Source organism: Sceloporus occidentalis, unplaced genomic scaffold, assembly GCF_023333645.1.
Source record: "Sceloporus occidentalis isolate IW3139 unplaced genomic scaffold, rSceOcc1.0.p SCAF_2, whole genome shotgun sequence".
NCBI lineage: Eukaryota > Metazoa > Chordata > Lepidosauria > Squamata > Phrynosomatidae > Sceloporus > Sceloporus occidentalis.
Genome location: NW_028316982.1, coordinates 11,385,070 through 11,404,032, shown reverse-complemented (window position 1 = coordinate 11,404,032; position 18,963 = coordinate 11,385,070). Strand labels below are relative to the sequence as shown.

General features: G+C 39.9%; 1 protein-coding gene across 9 annotated transcripts in view; it reads left to right on the top strand.

The window, feature by feature from the left end:
- Positions 1-18,963, top strand: part of LOC149317974 (phospholipid-transporting ATPase IF-like) — a 142,547-nt gene that overhangs the window by 68,977 nt on the left and 54,607 nt on the right. For all 9 annotated transcript variants that reach the window (XM_089508767.1, XM_089508765.1, XM_089508762.1 and 6 more), the window contains exons 9-20: positions 1,229-1,293; positions 1,781-1,862; positions 3,326-3,476; positions 4,799-4,996; positions 6,365-6,523; positions 8,031-8,206; positions 10,230-10,298; positions 13,383-13,456; positions 13,596-13,699; positions 15,978-16,159; positions 17,546-17,749; positions 18,030-18,183. In XM_089508767.1, coding sequence (XP_089364893.1) covers positions 1,229-1,293; positions 1,781-1,862; positions 3,326-3,476; positions 4,799-4,996; positions 6,365-6,523; positions 8,031-8,206; positions 10,230-10,298; positions 13,383-13,456; positions 13,596-13,699; positions 15,978-16,159; positions 17,546-17,749; positions 18,030-18,183 — 1,618 coding nt within the window. The remainder of the gene's footprint in view (positions 1-1,228; positions 1,294-1,780; positions 1,863-3,325; positions 3,477-4,798; positions 4,997-6,364; positions 6,524-8,030; positions 8,207-10,229; positions 10,299-13,382; positions 13,457-13,595; positions 13,700-15,977; positions 16,160-17,545; positions 17,750-18,029; positions 18,184-18,963) is intronic.

Sequence of the window (18,963 nt, the reverse complement as noted above, 5' to 3'; positions counted from 1 at the left end):
ATATTGCCAAGAAAACTGTAATAGAGTCACCATAAGTCGGAGACGACTTGAACGCACACAACAAAGACAGTAGTATCCACTATATCTGTAGTGTCTTTAAGGATCCCAGGTGTATTTGTTTTAAAAGTGTAACTTGTAAGAGTTGGGCTCATCAGAAGTGGTAGGGAAGTCTCCTTTTACAAGTCTAGCAACCTCGTTGCAAGAGGAAGTTGCAGTTTGAATTGCCTGGCAATCGAACCCTGATGTTTTGGATGTAAGTGAATGTTGAGAACAAATAAGGTAAATATATTACTAGAAAATCTAAATCTACAGATGTAAATCTACAGAACTATATAAATAAAGTAATAATAATAATAATAATAATAGAAAAAGCAAAGCAAATAAAAACAACAGTACACTTGTATGAACAGTGCATTGAGATACTATTGATGCGAAGAATTAGACTAAAGCATTACAAAAAAGTTTAGATATATGTGTACAAATTTATTTTGCTTGGTTTCAGTTAACAACTTAAATTGTTCTTCAGTGTATACAGTAGAATTACAACACAAGAGCCCTACGAGATCAAAAGTTGGCTAAAGCCAACCAGATGCTTCTAGGAGGCCAAAAAGCAAGGTCTGAAAAGAGTAGTTCTCTCCTACTGTTGCTTTCTAACATACTGTGTCTGTGCAAAAGATTCTGTATAACCATGTGGATTTAGAAGTCCATAAAAGGTAGTGTTGTTGTTGTTGTGTGCCTTCAAGTTATTTTCAACGTATGGCAGTTCTAAAGCAAACCTATCTTAGGATTTGCTTGGCAAAATTTGTTCAGAGCGGGTTTGCCATTGTCTTACTCTGAGGCTGAGAACGTCTGACTTACCCAAGGTCACCCAGTAGGTTTCCATGACTGAGCTGTTATTCAAATCCTGGTCTTCAGAATCACAGTCCAACACTCAAACCACTATGCCACACTGGTCTTCTGCATAGTCTATCACGAATTATCTTTCACTTTTCATGAAAATAAGAAACCCCCTATTTTTAAACTGTGTATCCTTACTTACGTAATTTTACATTCTGTTTCAGTTGCTGTCAGAGGAAGAATGAGCCATTTTATTCCACTAGTATATCATTAGATGGTACAAATAATTTCATCTGTCTTTTAAATTTGATGGCCTAGACTTTTAAAGAAAATAGACACTGTTGTGGTTTCTTATATTAAGTCATAAACATTGATCTCATTCCTTTTTCAGACCACTTGGACCAGAAAGTCTTTTACTTCGTGGAGCAAGATTAAAAAACACAAAAGAAATTTTTGGTTTGTAGTTCAGTTTCATTAATTATACTTTATCAATTGCACAACAATTCTTAACGCTTCACAAGAGAATACAGAGCAGGGGTGGGCAGTCTGGTCCTCTAGGTGTTGTTCACCTGTCACTCCTGTCAGCCTTAGCTGCATAGTAATGGTGAGGGATTATAGGAGCTGCAGTTTGTGAAACATCTTTTTTGTCTGAATTTTGTTTTAATTCAGAAAATAAAAATGTAGTAGCTGCAATTTAATATGGTGCTCAAGGAATTCCACCTCCCCTGTTGTCTTGAGTGTCAAATCTGTGCTAGTATACAGTATAAACTTGCAGGTGCTACAGTTCCAAAGTCACTGTTCGTTGTAATAATATTGCTAAAATCTAGTGCCTTTTACTACAGCTTTGTTCTGGCAGTCACGATAAAATGAACATCCTTCTTTTTACCAGCTTGTGCTGTAACCACTAAATGCTAAAAATTGTTTTGTGTTTTGTTTTTCCTAGGTGTTGCAGTATATACAGGAATGGAAACTAAGATGGCATTAAATTACAAGAGCAAATCACAGAAACGATCAGCAGTAGAAAAGTATTTATTTATTTATTTGGAGTTTTTATACCCTGCTCTTCAACCACAAAGTCTCTCAGAACAGCTTACAAATGGTTAATTAGACAGTTCTCTGCCCTCAGGCTTACAATCTAAAAAGACATGACACAAAAGGAGAAGGGAATGGCAGTGGAGAAGGGGATGTGCATGCAGCATTTCAACCAATTGTCAGTTGCAGTGACTTGTTAAAAGATCTAGTAGCCTGTACTGAGAACTAGTGTGGTGTAGTGGTTTAAGTGTTGGACTAGAACTCTGGAAATCAGGGTTTAGTTCCCCACTTGACCATAAAACCCACTGGGTGACCTAGAGCAAGTCACAAACTTGCTACCTAGAAATTTGACCATATATTCTACAACATCGTTTTGGAAAATAACACAAGAATTGAGTTGTCTGTATTTGAAGTGGTCTGTAGCCCAGTTGACACTAAATACACCCCTCCTTACCTATTAATCCTTCAGCGCTTTTTAAGGGAGGATGCCATTTTCTCTGCCATCAACTCCTACCTAATAAAACAGCCCATCTGTAGCCGTAACATCTTTCCAAACCCCAAGCATAGCGAATTCTCCTGCTGATTTTGCATCTGTTCTCTCTTGCAGAAAAGAGAAATTATTTTCTGCAACCAAGGAATGAGGACATTGTCAATATTATGTTGAGTGCCAGTGTAATGTTGTGGTTTGAACATTGGACTATGACTCTGAAGAACAGGGTTCAAACGCCTGCTCAGCCATGGAAACGTCCTGCGTGACCTTGAGCAAGTCTTGCATCCTCAGCCTCAGGAAGGCAAAGACAAACTCCCCTGTGAACAAATCTTGCTAAGAAAACCCCATGATAGGTTTGCCTTAGGGCAGTGATCCCCAAACAGTGCCCTTTAAGAGATTTTGGATTTCGGCTCCCAGAAGCCTCAGTTGTGTTTGCCAATAGTCTGGGATTCTGGCAGATAAAGTCCAAAATCCCTTAGAGCACAGTTTGAAGACCACTGCCTTAGAGTCACTGTAAGTTACAAATGACTTGAAAGTCCACCACTATCACCACAACAACAAGCAGTGTCATAATGACCTGCCATTTGGCTGAAAGTAGCAAAAATGCAAAACATTTCTGGCTTAAAATCTTCTGTAGAAAGGTTTAAATTTGTAACCAAAGAATTCAAATTACTTGTGAAACTAGGTCATATTCTTGCAATAGTTGTAGCTACCATCAGTATTTTGTCCTAGGCAATTATCTTCTGTTGTATCTGATGTGAAGGATATTGGTTTGCATCTGAAATTACTCTGATTGCTAACTACTGTTGATATTTCCTCACTCACAGACATGAATTGGGGAATGTTTTTGAAGAGCTGTATGGGTATTAATATTGGGAGGTGCTAATGTTCATTTCACTTTCTGCCAGTGGAGCCTTTGCATAGAGCAATTTCACTTATATGCATATTTGTGCATTAAATTTACAGGTCTATGAATTTCTTTTTGATTATCTATCTAATAATCCTCCTTGTTGAAGCCATTGTGAGTACAATATTGAAATATGCTTGGCAGTCTGAGGAAAAGTGGCATGAACCTTGGTATAACCAGCTCACTGATCATGAAAGAAATAGCAGTAAGGTAATGTGTTAAATTCTGTGTGTTTTGAAATGTAGGTTTTATTCCCCAGGGATTGTCAATGGAGTGAGAGGGGTTGGTTCCAGGTTTCATGATATATGTTCAAGTTTGCAACCAAAGTTTTAGAAGATCACAGTATCCTGGGTTCCTTGCCACTGTGCTGTTTTTCAGAGCAGATGATAAGTCACAACTGAGTGTCTGTTATCCAAGATTGAAAATTGATATTATTCTTGTATGTGTTTTATTTCATTTATTCCATCTCTTGGGCCTCAACTTTTTAGGCCCTTCTTCCCTTCCTTTTAGGACATCCTTCATCCTTTTTCTCTTTTATAATCTTTAATGCCATACTGCACTGTTTCTTTTCCCTTATCAACACTGCATTTTCCTATGTGCCTCATGTGTAAAACATTTAACTTTATCACAGTGCCGTATCACACTCATTCACAGGAAGGATTTCTTACCCTGTCTTTCTCCCAAGTGGCGTTCATTGTGCATTACAGATTCTTCAAGGCCATCCTCCCTAGCTTCCACTTTACGTTTTCTCTTCCCCCATACATGTGAAATACTACTTGGTAATACTACAACAATATGATGGTGCCTTTTTGCTTTGTGTGGACTGTCCAGCTGCTGTGCTGTTATTGCTGCATCTCCTGGCATTCAGGGGGCTAGGAGGCAGCAAAAATTATCCCTGTGCTTTCTTAGGATTTTAATAGTTTATCTAGACTGCATTGCCTACTGCTGAAGGGACATGGCAGTGCTGGCACAGTTACTTGCTCAGAAACTACTTCTACTGCTTTTGTAGCAAGAGAAGTAGTAGGATCAGTATCTGACAATGAAGATTCCATAGGTCCAGGAATCAGCTCATCTTTATAGGCATTCATGGGTCCTTATATTGATCACTAATAGTTTATTGGGTACCAAACTGTATAAATACTAACCAGATTCATGTTGCTGTCTGTCTGGTTTCTAGTAGAAAAGGATTCTACAGTAACCCAGAGCATACTAGATAGCTGTGGGATAATAAATAATGACTACATCTGTAAAAAGTGCTCATCCTGAACTCATTGGGAAAAGGATAGGATTAAAATGTAGCATATCTTGTGGTAGTAACACACCCATTCCAGTTTAAATCTCAAGGTTTTGGCCTTTTGAAGGAGACACATTCTTCAATCACAAGACATTTTTGACTAATTTAGAAGAAGCCATCACAACTGCAGGTTGTGAGCACAATATGTATGATCACCTTTTTGTATCAATAATTATACATTCTTGAATGTATGTGTTTCACTTTTAGTTTGATAATACTTTTTCTTTTCCTCTCTCAGATCTTGAGCTTTATTTCAGATTTCCTTGCTTTCCTGGTACTTTACAACTTTATTATACCCATTTCACTTTATGTGACTGTTGAGATGCAGAAATTTCTTGGATCTTTTTTTATTGGTTGGGATCTTGATCTGTATCATGAAGAAACAAATCAGAAGGCACAAGTAAATACTTCAGACCTCAATGAGGAGCTGGGACAGGTATAAAATGGTTATGTGTTTTTTTAAATGATTAGATAATGTGCCCCCCTCAAAATGAGTTTTCATTCTTATCAGTATCTCATTCATTCTTACTGCTACTGCTATAGACATGTACATTTGCAAACCCAGTCCAGTATAATTGTTAGAACATAGAGATTTAAATCCCCACTTAGAGATCACGCTCTCTTTGGGGATGGTATGAAAATCACAGTCATATCACAGTGAAATGCACCAAGGCAAAAACTATATATAGCACTTGTGATATTGGGGCTGGGGGTGATCTGTGATATAAATGAAATAAATACAAAAACAATATTTGTTTTAATTGAACAAAATTTGTATTGGAAGGTTTTTTAGTGCCTGCAGGAAGCGGTTTGTGATTGTGATTGAACAAAATGCTGTATTGCAATTATTGTCTATATAATCTGAAACAGCATCTGTAGTCAAGGTGATATATATTTCAAAAAACCATAGAAGAGATACAGGCGGCCCTTTGTATGCATTCTACATCCGGATTCTTCATCCCTGGATTCAAATATCCCTCCCCCCCCCCAAAAAAAAAAAAGACAATTCAGAAAGGAAACCTTGATTTTGTCATTCTACTAGCTCATTGTATATAATGGGACTTGGTATCCAGTGGTGGTCCTGGAACTCCAGCATAAACCAAGGGGCCACTGTACATTCTGAGAGTCTCTTTTATTAACAACAGTAAAAGCAATTTTCTCTCCTAAGTTTTTAAAATGGTTTAGGTCTTTGAAACAAATAGGCTTCAGTTGGATTTTTAGCAGCACTTTGATCCTCTCTGTGATTTGTAGAGGCAGAAGAAGATTTGTGAACTTAACAGATAAAGGAAGGTGCAACTCATCAGCCAATCATACTGTGTGCAGTGGGGCCTCCTAGTATCTCAAGTTAAAAGCACCTGCTTAGCCAGCAGCTGCTAGGGGAAGGACATTACTAAAGACTTACTTATAAGAACCCTCCTAGTTGGAGGGGACAGTACTGTACTACAAGGGCCAGTGGTCTCACTCAGCCCAAAGCAGTTCTATTAGTTCATATAGAATCTACATGAATAGCACATAGATGCTTATTTTGTATAATTAATATGATGTGCTGAATCTCATTGTCTTGATACTTGACTTACCTTGGTGCATGTTGGTGAGTTAAGTTGTGGGACACATGGTATAAATCTGTCCAATTTAATGACTGAGATATTGGGGCTAATTCTGTGAGAAACCCAGGAGTTTCACTGAAAGTATTGCTATATAATGGGATTTTATTTGTATCCTACAGCCCATAGTGGGGAGGAGTCATTTTAGTTTTAATGTTTTTAAACCTATTTGGCTCACACCACTTTTCACCTTACCCTAGGTGGAGTATGTGTTTACAGATAAAACTGGTACCTTAACTGAAAATGTGATGCAGTTTCGGGAATGTTCCATTAATGGTATCAAGTACCAAGAAGTCAATGGCAAACTGGTTCCAGAAGGACTGATTGAGGATGTTCCAGATGGAATACGGCCTGGCCTGGTACAATTTTTTTTTTAATTAAAATTGATTTAGAGCCGGAGTGGGTGATCTGTATCCCTCCGTGTGTAAGTGGATTGCAGCTCCCATTATTTTTCTTAATTGCCTTATGCTGGCTAGGGTTTATAGAATTTGTAGGCCAACAACATCTGAAAGGCTGCATTCTTCCTGCCTGTAGTGGAAACCCTTGTGTAATCGCCTATTTTAGCATACTTCAAGAGGACTGTATTACAAAATTTACCAATAGAAACTGAATGGTTCTTGAAAGATTTCCCCTGGAATAGATGGTAGGCCACTTTTGAGAATGAACTGATTGTATTAATTACACTAACATACAGATAGCATGCATGCTTTGTAGGAAGCAGGCCCTAAATTCAAAGGGATATTTTTCAAGTATTCGTTTCAAGGGTTCCCTGCAAGTGTAGGGCTCTGCGTACACTTTCCAGTGCTCCATGGGCACTCCAGGAAAATGAAAGAAATAAAAATTGAAACTGTTGTTGTTCGCCTTCAAGTCATTTCCAATTCATAGAAATTTTCTGAGGATGAGAGTGTGTGACTCACCCAGGGTGATCCAGTGGGTTTCCATGGGAGAATAGGGAACTGAACCCTGAACTCCTCACCACACTGGTTCTCAGTAGGGCTTAATCCCTGTTAAATTTATATTATGCTGTAGAGTTTAGCTGGAACAATTGCAACAGTGGTCTCCCTCTGTTCTCATTGCCTCCCACTTTATCCAGCATTGTCAACATTTTTAATGAGTCATGCTGTCTCATGATATGGCCAAAGTACATTAGCCTTAATTTTGTCATTCTGGCTTCTAGGGAGTGTTCTAGATTGGGTTTTTTTGTTGTTCTGGATCCATTTATTTGTATAGAGTCATCTGTTTGGTTGCCTGAAGAATGTGTTTGCAGTGGACAAATTGTTGGCCTCATAGAATTGATAAGTTGCTCTCCTCCTTTGTTTCTTCATCCTAAGGACTAATTCTTCAGCAGTGTGTGCTTCTGCTTTGTTCTGATTTTGCTTTCCAGTCACCTGGTGTGCAATCAATTTCCTCCAGGACTCCAGTATAGAATCTTTCAATTTCTTCCTGTTCTGCTTCTGTAGTTGGAATATGAACATGGATTGTGGTTATATTGATAGGTTTTCCTGGAAGTCTTACTGCTATTATTTTGTCAGGCTTTGCATTGTATGCCCTGACTACTTTTACTAATTCTCTCCTCATGATTAATACTACTCTATTTTTTCTTAGATTTTCATTTATTGAGTAAAATGTATAGTTGGCACCCGCCACTTGTATTTAGGCCCTGATTTTAGGATTTTGAAGAGAAAGGATTTATTATTTATCTAGATATTATTTGTTCATCATAGTTATAGTACTGAGTTCTGCAGATGGACAGATGTGTGTGTTGTAGTAGTAGTAGTAATTTATTTCATTAGTGAAGAGTAAAATTGCATGAAAAACTGAGTTTATTTTTTTAATTCAGTGTTTTGTCTTTTTTTTTTAAAACAGACACAAGAGGAAGAACTTTTCTTGAAAGCTGTTTGTCTTTGTCATACAGTGCAGATTAATAATGACCAGACTGATGGCACATGTAGCAGTCCTCGTCGAGGCAATGGCATATCATGTCAGCTGGAGTACTATGCCTCTTCACCAGATGAAAAGGCTTTAGTTGAAGCTGCCTGCAGGTAAGGATTAAAAACTCAGATTCTGTGCATTGCTCTGGCAACAGAAATGGCAACACTGGATGAGCCATTCTCTGTGAGGCAGAAGACCCAATCCACAATATATTGGTTTATCTGTCGCACCAACCACTGCAATCTTGCATCTTTAGTTCAGGTTTGGAAATGTTCTAGAGATGTGGGATAGAAGGAAGGTGATGATCAAATAACTTTCCTGTGTTTTCTGTTTTAACTCATGAAAGTCTTGCTAACCTCTTACCATTGTAATGCTGTGGTTTTCTAGCAGGCAGTAGGAACACTTCTTTATAGCTCCTTTGTTGTTGTTGTCCCTGACTCATGGTTGAGACATCTCCAAGCCCCCCTATCCTCCACTGCTCTACTTAAGTCATGTAGATTCATGCCTGTGATCTCTCTAATTGAGTACATCTGGTATGCAGTCTCCTTCTCTGTTTATTGTCCTCCACTTTTCCTAGCATTATCTTTTCTAATGAGTCATGCCTTCACATGATGTGGCCAAAGTACGACAGCTTTATTTTAATCATCTTTGCTTCCAGAGAAATTTCTGGCTTTATCTGCTCAAGAAACCACTTTCTCCAATGCATAGTGAAATGGAGGAGGTGCAGCATCATTGGTACTGTATTAACATTGCTTCAAGTATCTTACAGCCTTCAGTTAGAAAAACATTGCAGTATTACTCCCTCTAATGTCAAATTCATCTGTGAATGCTAGCAGAGCTGTAGCCAAAATGCTAGTAAGAAGGAAGTGTCGGCATTTTCAGAGGAGCCTCAGATTTTGTGGAGTTCCCCCTCCCCGCTAAAAAAGGGGCAGTACACCTAATTAGTTCAGTGAGGCCTGAGACTCATGTGCTATACTGCAGATTTTTGAATACTTGCCTGGAGATAATGGAAGGGGCATGGTACAATGAAAAGAAGGCAAAATGAATGGAGTATTCTCAAAGAGGACATGATTGGCTGGAATCCTCAGTGAGAATATTCCATGCTCCAACTTTTGTCAGAGGCATCAAGCATGTGGATACTGACCCTGCGATATATACAACATCCAAGAGTGCAAGGAGATAAGTTCCCATTCTGGGAATTGGAGAGTTCACTTAAAGGTCTAATCTACACTGCAGAATTAATGCAATTTGATGCCACTTTAACTGCTACGGCTCCATGCTATGGAGTCTGGGGATTTGTTGTGGCACCAGACCTCCCCGTCAGAGAAGGCTAAATAGCTCAGAAAACTACAAATCCCAGAATTCCACAGCATTCTGCCACTGCAGTTAAAATGGGGTCAAACTGTGTTATTTCTGCACTGCAGATTAGACCAGAGTTAGATCTCTACAGAAAATATGTGTTTTAATTAATTAATATGTGTAAATTTTAATCCTGTTCATTTTAATCTGGTTGCAGTGAGATTTAACCCGGCTACAAAGTGTCTAAGACTTGCTTCTTGTTTAAAATATGATCATTTAAAAAACAGGTTTTTCCTAAAGAATTTTTTTGTTATAGCAGTCATTTGGAACCATCATTAATTAGCAAAAAATATGTATTCATTTTGTTTCAGAGTTCCTTTTAGAGATATTTGATTGATTGATTGATTGATTGATTGATTTATATCCTGCCTTTCTCCCTGGAAGGGACCCAAGATGGCTCACAAATAAAATTCTAAAAACGTATTGCAATAAAACAGTTAAAATCTCATCTAAAAACAATATAAAACTGCAAACATTAATACCACACTAAAACCATGATACCCACCCTATATAACAAATAGCCATGCCGCTCCATGATTATACATTAAAAGCCTGCTTGAATAAAGCTATTTTCACTTGCCAACGAAAGGCACGCAAGGAGGGGACCAGCCCTGCTTCTTGTGGAAGGGAGATCTGTTCTTTGTCTGAAGGCACTACTTCCTCGTACAGTGATCTTAATTTTCCAAGAAATAATGAACTTCTGTTGGGAAGCAGTGTAGGTTTTTTGTTTTTTTGTTTTTTAATTGTTAACTAAATTTTCTTTCAAATTTTTAGGGCAGGTGTTGTGTTTACTGGAGCAAGTACAGAAAGTATGGAGCTTAAGAGCTGTGGAAAGCCAGAAAGGTAAAAATGAAAAGTGTATTAATACTATGCATATTTATTTCTTACCTAACATCCTGTAAAGTAAAGTTGAGAAGACCTTAACTGAGAAATTGTGATATGAAATATAATAAAAACAGATAAAATAATTTTACTTACATAGGACACGTGTCAACGTGAAGTATTTATTATGTCCCTCAGATATATAATGCAGAAAACAGTAACATCTATAACACATCAGAAGATTTCAAGCATAGAATTATAAGGTTGTAAGATATCCCAAGGATCACCTAGCCTAACCTTCTGATGTGCAATCAAATGTGTTACATAATATGTGGTGGATTAGTGTGAGACATTTGGTTGTATATTTCCTTGTATACATTTCTCTATGAGAAATTACTATTGTGTGAGAAGGCCCTCCACCTAAGGCCCTCTGAGCTGACCTAGAAAGGACATTAATTTGACTTGTATATCATATATCTTCTTATTTACAGTGAATATCCCATTTTGTCCTCCAAGAAACAAATAAGCAACACAGACAAGATGTATGTATGTTTCTTGTTGCTGTTGCTGTTATTCTAGTTGTTAAGGGGATTTGGCTTTGCCTTCCTCTGAGGCTGAGCTTGCCTAGAGTCACCCAATGGATTTCCATGGCCAAGCAAGGATTCAGACCCTGATTTGTTGGAATCCTGGTCCAACACTCAAACTACTACCTCTTTCTGGATCAAGTACATGCAATATTATCTATTTTTCACTATAGTAGACCTGTGGGGTAGGATGGCTGTAACTATGTCCCTCAAATTTATAATGTAGAAAATAGTAACAGCTCAAACTCCTGTCTCCTGGTCCTGATTCCAGTATTCTACTCAGTTACATTGCATTGTCCATGATCACAAAAATGGATTATAGAATTATAGAATCATAGAATCATAGAGTTGGAAGAGACCACAAAGACCATCCAGTCCAACTCCCTGCCATGCAGGAAATCTCAATCAAATCATCCCCGACAGATGGCCATCCAGCCTCTACTTAAAGATCTCCAAAGAAGGAAACTCCACCACTCTCCGAGGGAGTTTGTTCCACTGTCGAACAGCCCTTGCTGTCAGGAAGGTCCTCCTAATGTTGAGATGGAATCTCTTTTCCTGGGCTTGCATCCATTGTTCCGGGTCCTAGTCTCTGGAGCAGCAGAAAATAAGCTTGCTCCCTCCTCAATATGACATCCTTTCAAATATTTAAACAAGGCTGTCGTATCTTAACCTTCTCTTCTCCAGGCTAAACATACCCAGCTCCCTAAGTTGTTCCTCATAGGGCATGTTTTCCAGGCCCTTCACCATTTTAGTCGCCCTCCTTTGGACACGCTCCAGTTTCTCCACATCCCTCTTGAACTGTGGTGCCCAGAACTGGACACAACAGCCCAGGTGGGGCCTGACCAGAACAGAATATAGTGGCACTATTACTTCCCTTGATCTAGACACTATACTTCTATTGATGCAGCCTAAAATTGCATTGGCCTTGTTAGCTGCCACATCGCACTGTTGACTCATTTTCAACTTGTGGTCCACTTGGACTCCCAGATCCCTTTCACACATAGTCTCATTCAGCCTGGTGTTGCCCATCCTTTATCTGTGCATTTCATTTTTCCACCCTAACTGCAGTACCTTACATTTCTCCATGTTGAAATTTATTTTAAGGCAAATTTGGCTGCAACGTTAGCATCATAGCTGTGTTATTTGACTTACCTCTGATCTCAGACTGAAAACCATTATTTTTAATTCAGTAACTTTGCCTAGCACATTGTTGCTTAATGTGATTGCTTGAAAATGCAGTAATTTCACGTCTGTCATAGATGTGAACTTCTTGAATTGCTGACAGTGTTACAGCCTTTAAAATGTGTTTAGTAGGCATTCCATTTTTCTAGTGATAAATCCTATTAAGATGCAAAGAAAAAATTACTGTACCTGTAAAATGACTCCCCAGAGGTAAGGTAGTTCCACAAATAAGCAACACAGACAAGATAAGAGCGAAGAGCTTTTAGAGAGGGATTCTATCCACAGGTTAAGTCGCCTTTATCTAGAATTCTGAAATCCAAAATACTCTAAAATTGTCCACATGGGTCGCTGAGACAGCAACACTTTTGATTTCTGATGGTTTAGCATATACAAATGTTTTATGCACAAAATTATTAACAAAATATTGTGTATAAAACATTGCACAGAAAACAGTAACACGTAAAACATACAGTATCAGATGATTTCAAGCATAGAATTGTAATGTTGTAAGGTATCTTAAGGGCTATCTTGTCCTACCCTTTGTTGTTCAAGAAGATGTCTTGTTATGTATATGCAAATATTCCAAAATCCAAAACATTTCCATTCCCAAGTATTTCAAATAAGTAAATAGCAACTTGTATAACACTGTACAGTCTCCTATGTCCCTGTCTACCAGCAAGTGTTTGATGAATCTTTGGTCCACTGTAGAAATAATCTAGTTTGAGACCTCAGTAACAGCCCTGGCTCAGTGCTAGGGAATCCTGTGAATTGTAGCTTATTATGGCACCAGAGCTCTCTGACAGAGAAAGCCAAATGTCTCACAAAACTACAGTTCCCAAAATTCCCTAGCATTGAGCCAGGGAAGCTAAAGCAATATCAAACTGGATTATTTCTGCAGTCTGTTTTGGACTTCTCTGCAATAGTCTGGTGAACATGGCTCAGAGGTATGCCTGTTTCCTAGAATTCACCCATTATATTTCACTATGCAGAGAGAGTTCAGTTTTTGTTCTTAAATCCCAGCAGCTCATCAATGATAACCCATGAGCAGGAGTAGGCATTCAACTTGCTCTTGCAGCCTTCACGATCCTATGAATTTTATTTATTTAAGTTTTACCCTGCCTTTCCACTTAAAATAGTATTGTAGGCAACTAGCACATATCATAAAAACATATTTTAAAAAATTAAAAACAAATCAGATAATGTAACCATTAAAATATCACAAGAGTTAAAACAGTGAAAATCATTCCAATAATCGCTTTAACAAATAATCATGTTGTCATGTTGAACTTCCATTTATTCAGTACATGCTATGACAATGGCCCTTTTTCCCATCTTAAAGGTACAAATTGCTACATGTTTTGGAGTTTGATGCAGATCGCAGAAGAATGAGTGTAATTGTAGAAAGTCCATCAGGTAAGCTGAAATTGTTTTAAGCAGAAAGTCCTGAAACAGTTTGGTTAATAGGGACACTGCTGACAGCTGAAAAGATTATCACTAATTACAGATTTATTATAAATTGTGTTTTTTTTCCTTTAAAACTATTCTTTTACAGGGGACAAACTCTTATTCACCAAAGGAGCAGACTCTATTATTCTTCCTCGCAGTAGCAGTGGAGAAATAGAAAAAACAAGAATTCACGTGGATGAATTTGCTTTGGTATGTGAGTGTTGCTTTCAAACTTTCTGATAGGTCAGAATGGTTTGCAGTGTGTAAAATATGCTCCCTTTTAAAACCTTCAGAGCTGTGAAAAGATGTGATCATACTGCTTTAAAGTAGGGAAAGCAGGCAACAGGACTGGGTAACCAGCTACTTTATGCTGTCTGGCTGTGTATTTTTTGGCTCTGTTAGCATCCTATGGATCCCAGAGCGGCTTCAGAATGTCCTTTTTCATATTTTTTGAACCAGAAATCCTTTTTCAAGAGTACTGTATCTTGTAACAGATAATGCTGAGAGTGTTGTTTTCTGAGTTGTAAACTGCCATAGCTGTAGGGCTGAATTTGTATTAATGACAATTAACAACACTACTTAAAAGTAACGGAAGTGACTTGGGTAAGAGCACCAGCTGTTATGCTATCCACTCTAACTCAGACTATAAATGTTCACTTTTGAAGGGACATCCAGCCTGCTATAAAGGTTGAGTCATTTGCTTTTAAATATAGTCAACCCTTCACATTTACGCTTTTCACTTTTGAGGATTTGATTATTTGTGGTTGATTAATATGTTACCTCTAAGAATCTCTAGGTCTTCCAGCACAACTCTGCCAGAAGTTGACCTACTTCTCTAGGCATTTGTAAGTCCTCCAGCATGATTCTGTGATCAACTGCTGGCAGATGTTGGCCGTAGAGTTGCGCTGGAGTACCTGGAGATTCCTAGAGAGGTGTCCAGGTAAAAATAGTGTGAGGGTTGGTTTTTTTTGCCTTTTTTGCATTTGCAATTTTTCCACATTCATGGGGGGTCCTTCACCCCTAACTGCAGTGAATGTGTAGGGACCACTGTAACTACTATCATTCTAAGACATGTGACAAAATAATAAATAATGGAATAAAAACAACCATGTCACCCAATGTTCCTTTTCTCCCAGTGTCTGCAGGTTACCATTAATTAGTATGGAATCACATTTGCTTTCTTTAACATATGTTTGCTTAATTTTGCCCAACTTTGCCCATTACATACCTTAACCACATTTTCTGCTGTTCCTGTTATGTTCAACATAAGAATCAACAACTTGAAGCCACTGAACAAAATCTGTTCTGTGGACAGATGCTAGTAGGCCCCTGTAACCAGTCAGTGGTGAAATTGTATTAATTTTTGGTTGACATCTATTCTCACATGTCTAATTTGTAAATCACCTTACCTCCTCCTTCATGGTTTCTGTACGTCACACAAATGGGTCTTGCACATGCACTGATACATCAGCACAGTGTTCCAGAGCTGACTAGCTTTTGGCTTTAACTCCACCCCTTCAGGTGCAAGAATATATAGTGCCAAAAGCTACTCCCTAAATTCCTTTTCATCCATCATCCAATTCACTTCAGGAACTTCAGTGTTGTGTATCATGAATTATTCCTCAAACTCCATTTTATATTTTACTTCTTATTCTTTGTTCCCCCCATTTGTGGACTATATATATTTATATTTATATATATGTATATACACACGCACAAGCATTGTTCATCCTTTGTCTCTTCCCTCCCATGTTTCCCCTAACTTTGTTGGGATTTTCTGTCTTTGTGTAGATTCCAAGGCCTTATTTTAAAATTCATTTATTGTAAAATTTAAAAATAATGTTAATATTATTGCAATTAAGAGTTTCCTGTCCCAGCTCAATAATGGCTGCTGCTTTCTTCTTCTTCTCCCTCATCTTCTCAAAAGAAGATGGAAACAGAGTAAATTGTGATTTTAAGCATTATTAGTTTATCTTGAATTTAAATTTTTGATATTTACAGCTAAATATCTGCTAAAGCAGAATAGAGGTTGTTCTAAGGAACTGTTAGAAGTACTGCAAACTATCAAAGAAGTCTTTAGTTCTCTGTGATTATTAGATGGAGAATATAAGCATGTACCTAACACCTACAAGACAATCTCCCAAGGTACAACTATACATTCTTAAGAAGACAATTTTACCCTTCTTTAATTGGTCTCTTACTATATGTTGTAAGTTTACACTTCTAAATTGACAAAGTCCAGCTATCTGTTCAGGCCTGATTTAGCCTTCAAGTCACCTTGTCTGGTCTTCCTACCTGCTCTCTTCTTCTCTCCCTTACCATCATCTGTCACTAGATTAGAAAAATCATTGAGAGATCAAAATGATGTCTGATCTTGAAATTTTATAGAAGAGATTTAGTGTAACCTTTCACTAAATGTGCAGTATGTTTATCAGTGAAAAAACTTGATTGACGCTATCTAGGAATCAGTTTTTTATTCTCTTCACAGAAAGGATTAAGGACTCTATGCATAGCTTACAGAAAATTCACACCCAAGGAGTTTCAGGAAGTAGAAAAACGCCTTTTTGAGGCAAAAACTGCCTTACAACAGAGAGAAGAACGGTTGGTAGAGGTGTACAACTTTATAGAAAGGGACCTGGAATTACTTGGAGCAACAGGAGTAGAAGACAAGTATGTACTACCTGTACTCATTAATCGGGAAGAGGGTTTCTGCCAATTACAGAATGTGTTTGTAATGTAAATTAATGCAGAGATGCCCAGATCATACAAATTGTGGATGGATTATTTTCCCATTGGAATGGATAGGGTAAACATCCCTTAATATCATGTGACATAGAGAAGTTTATGGGTACAGCAAAGCCCTCCTCATCACAATGAATGATTCTCCCTATCTCCTCAAGCAGAGGAAGGAAATGCAGTAGCAGTATTTGCAAAGGTCTCACTGCTTACAACAGAGGGAGAAGGATGCATTCCTTTCATATACCATGCAAAGTGAATTGGCCATCAGCTTTCATGTATGTAAACCCAAGTTTATCTGGTTAGTCTCACAGATATGAGTCATTGGTAGTATGGGAAATGATTCCAGTATGGCTGATTCTCCCAAGTTAAATTTTGTGCCAGGTAGCCTTCATCCCATCATAAATTGTCTGGCAAGAATTGTTCTTACAAACTGGCCTACACAGTAGCAGTCACAACCATTATGGTGATATTGCATACAAATATTTAGAAATAGGTATAACTGTTGAGAGAAGAAGTATGGGTGTGTTACAGACCGCCGAAAAGCGGCGGCCTGTACCCGCCACTTTCCCCGGGGTATCGGGGCCTCGGTGGCCAAGAACGGCAGCCATTGAGGCCCCGATCCGCCGCTTTCCAGGCTGCGGGGAAGCGGCAAAAGGCCCCTTCCCTGTAGCCTGGAAAGGGGTGTCCTTGGGGCTTCAAGCCCCAAGGACACCCCGCGGCGGCGGGGAGGAGGAGAAGGGGGCCGCTTGGCCCCTTTCTCCTTTGGTCTGTTGGGTGCAGCCATGTGAAGGCTGCGCCCAGCGGACCAAACCAGGAAGGAGCTCCGAAACGGAGCTCCTTCCTGCTCCGCACAAAGGGCGCACTAAGTGCCCTCGCGCAGAATGACGACATCACATCCGCGCCGCCCCGTATAGAGGCAGCGCGGTCGTGACGTCATCATGGCGGCCCCCATGTAGATGGGGCGCCGCCATTTTGTACGGACTCAGTCCGTACTAGGGTTAGGGGGGTGCGGAAGCACCACACCTTCCTAACCCTAGTACAGACTGACTTCGTACTAAAAGGCCCGTCTGTAACAGGCCTTAGTTTCTTCTGAGGGCAAGTCTAAATCTGTAAAAAGCTTGGTAAGAAAGCTCCGTTCGAAGCAAATGTTTCTGTAGAACATAGTGAAACTTCAGAAGCCAGAGCAATGGTAAATTAAAAGATATAATGGTTGGAGGACAGAACTTATTGCCCTTCCCCATAACTAGCAAGACCGTAATAAACTAAGCAAGTCTTAAAAATCACTTGTAATATTGTGTGTGATTTGTTTACTTTCAGACTTCAAGATAAAGTCCAAGAAACCATAGAAGCTCTTCGACTGGCAGGTATCAAAGTGTGGGTCCTCACTGGTGACAAACATGAAACGGCTGTTAGCGTCAGTTTATCATGTGGACACTTCCATAGAACTATGAACATCTTAGAACTGGTTCAGCACAAATCGGACAGTACGTGTGCCGAGCAGCTGAGGCAGCTAGCCAGGAGGTAAAATGCAGTGCATGTCTGAATGAATAAGGCTAACAGCTCTTTATAAAAGAGTTGTCCAGTATAAAAATAAAACCAGTCACTTTAGATCTTTACCTTATAAATAAAATCCTTACCTGATGCCAATAAGCCTGTTGCTTAGGGGAGTGACTGTTTTTCAGCTTCTGGTTCTGTGTAGTTACTGTTCTTTTGAGCCTTTGATGAGTCCAACTGGTGGCTTTTACAAAAAAAAAAGAAAGGTTTTGCTTGTCAATAGTAACATTCTCCCCTCCCATGATAGAATAAAGGAGGACCATGTAATCCAGCACGGGCTGGTGGTGGATGGGACCAGCCTTTCTCTTGCACTCAGGCAACATGAGAAACTCTTCATGGAAGTTTGTAGGAATTGCTCTGCAGTGCTGTGTTGTCGCATGGCTCCTCTGCAAAAAGCAAAGGTAATTTGTTCTAGCTTTTTGAAATTTACTGGTGAGAATTTTACTCCTAAAATCTGACATAGTGGCTCTTAGTGCTCCTGCCTCTGGGAAGCATTTTTAGGACTGACTGTTCTGCTGAATAGACCCATTGCATCCCAGATATGTTTGATGGTGCACACTAAATTCATGGTTACATCTGTTAGTTCTCTATTAGTATGACCAACATTCTTCTACCACAGGGGTAGGCAACCTTTTTGAGCCGGGGGCCGGGTTGCTGTTCCTCAGGCGACTGGGGGGCCGAAGCTGGGGGTGGAGCTTCAACCCTCCAGGGGCGGGGCCATGTGCCGGGGGTGGAGCTTCCACCCTCCGGGGCGGGGCCGCATGCCGGGGGTGGAGCTTCCACCCTCCGGGGCGGGGCCGCATGCCGGGGGTGGAGCTTCCACCCTCCAGGGCGGGGCCACGTGCCGGGGTGGAGCTTCCACCCTCCAGGGGTGGGGCCACATGCCGGGAGCGGAGCTTCCACCCTCCGGGGGCCAGGCCTCCCCATCTTTGCTGGCCCCGTCAGAGACTGGCAAAAAAGCTGGTGGGGGCTGCCAGCACTGGAGGGCCCCCTGGAGGGCCCCAGCGACGGCACCGGGCCTCCCAGAGGCCCCCTGCCGCTGTCGGAGCCCTAATGGAGGGCCCCAGCGACTGCAAAGGGCCCCCCAGAGGCCCCCTGCCACCCTCGGAGCCCTCCTGGAGGGCCCCAGAGACGGCAGCAGGCCCCCTGCCGCCCTCGGAGCCCTCCTGGAGGGCCCCAGA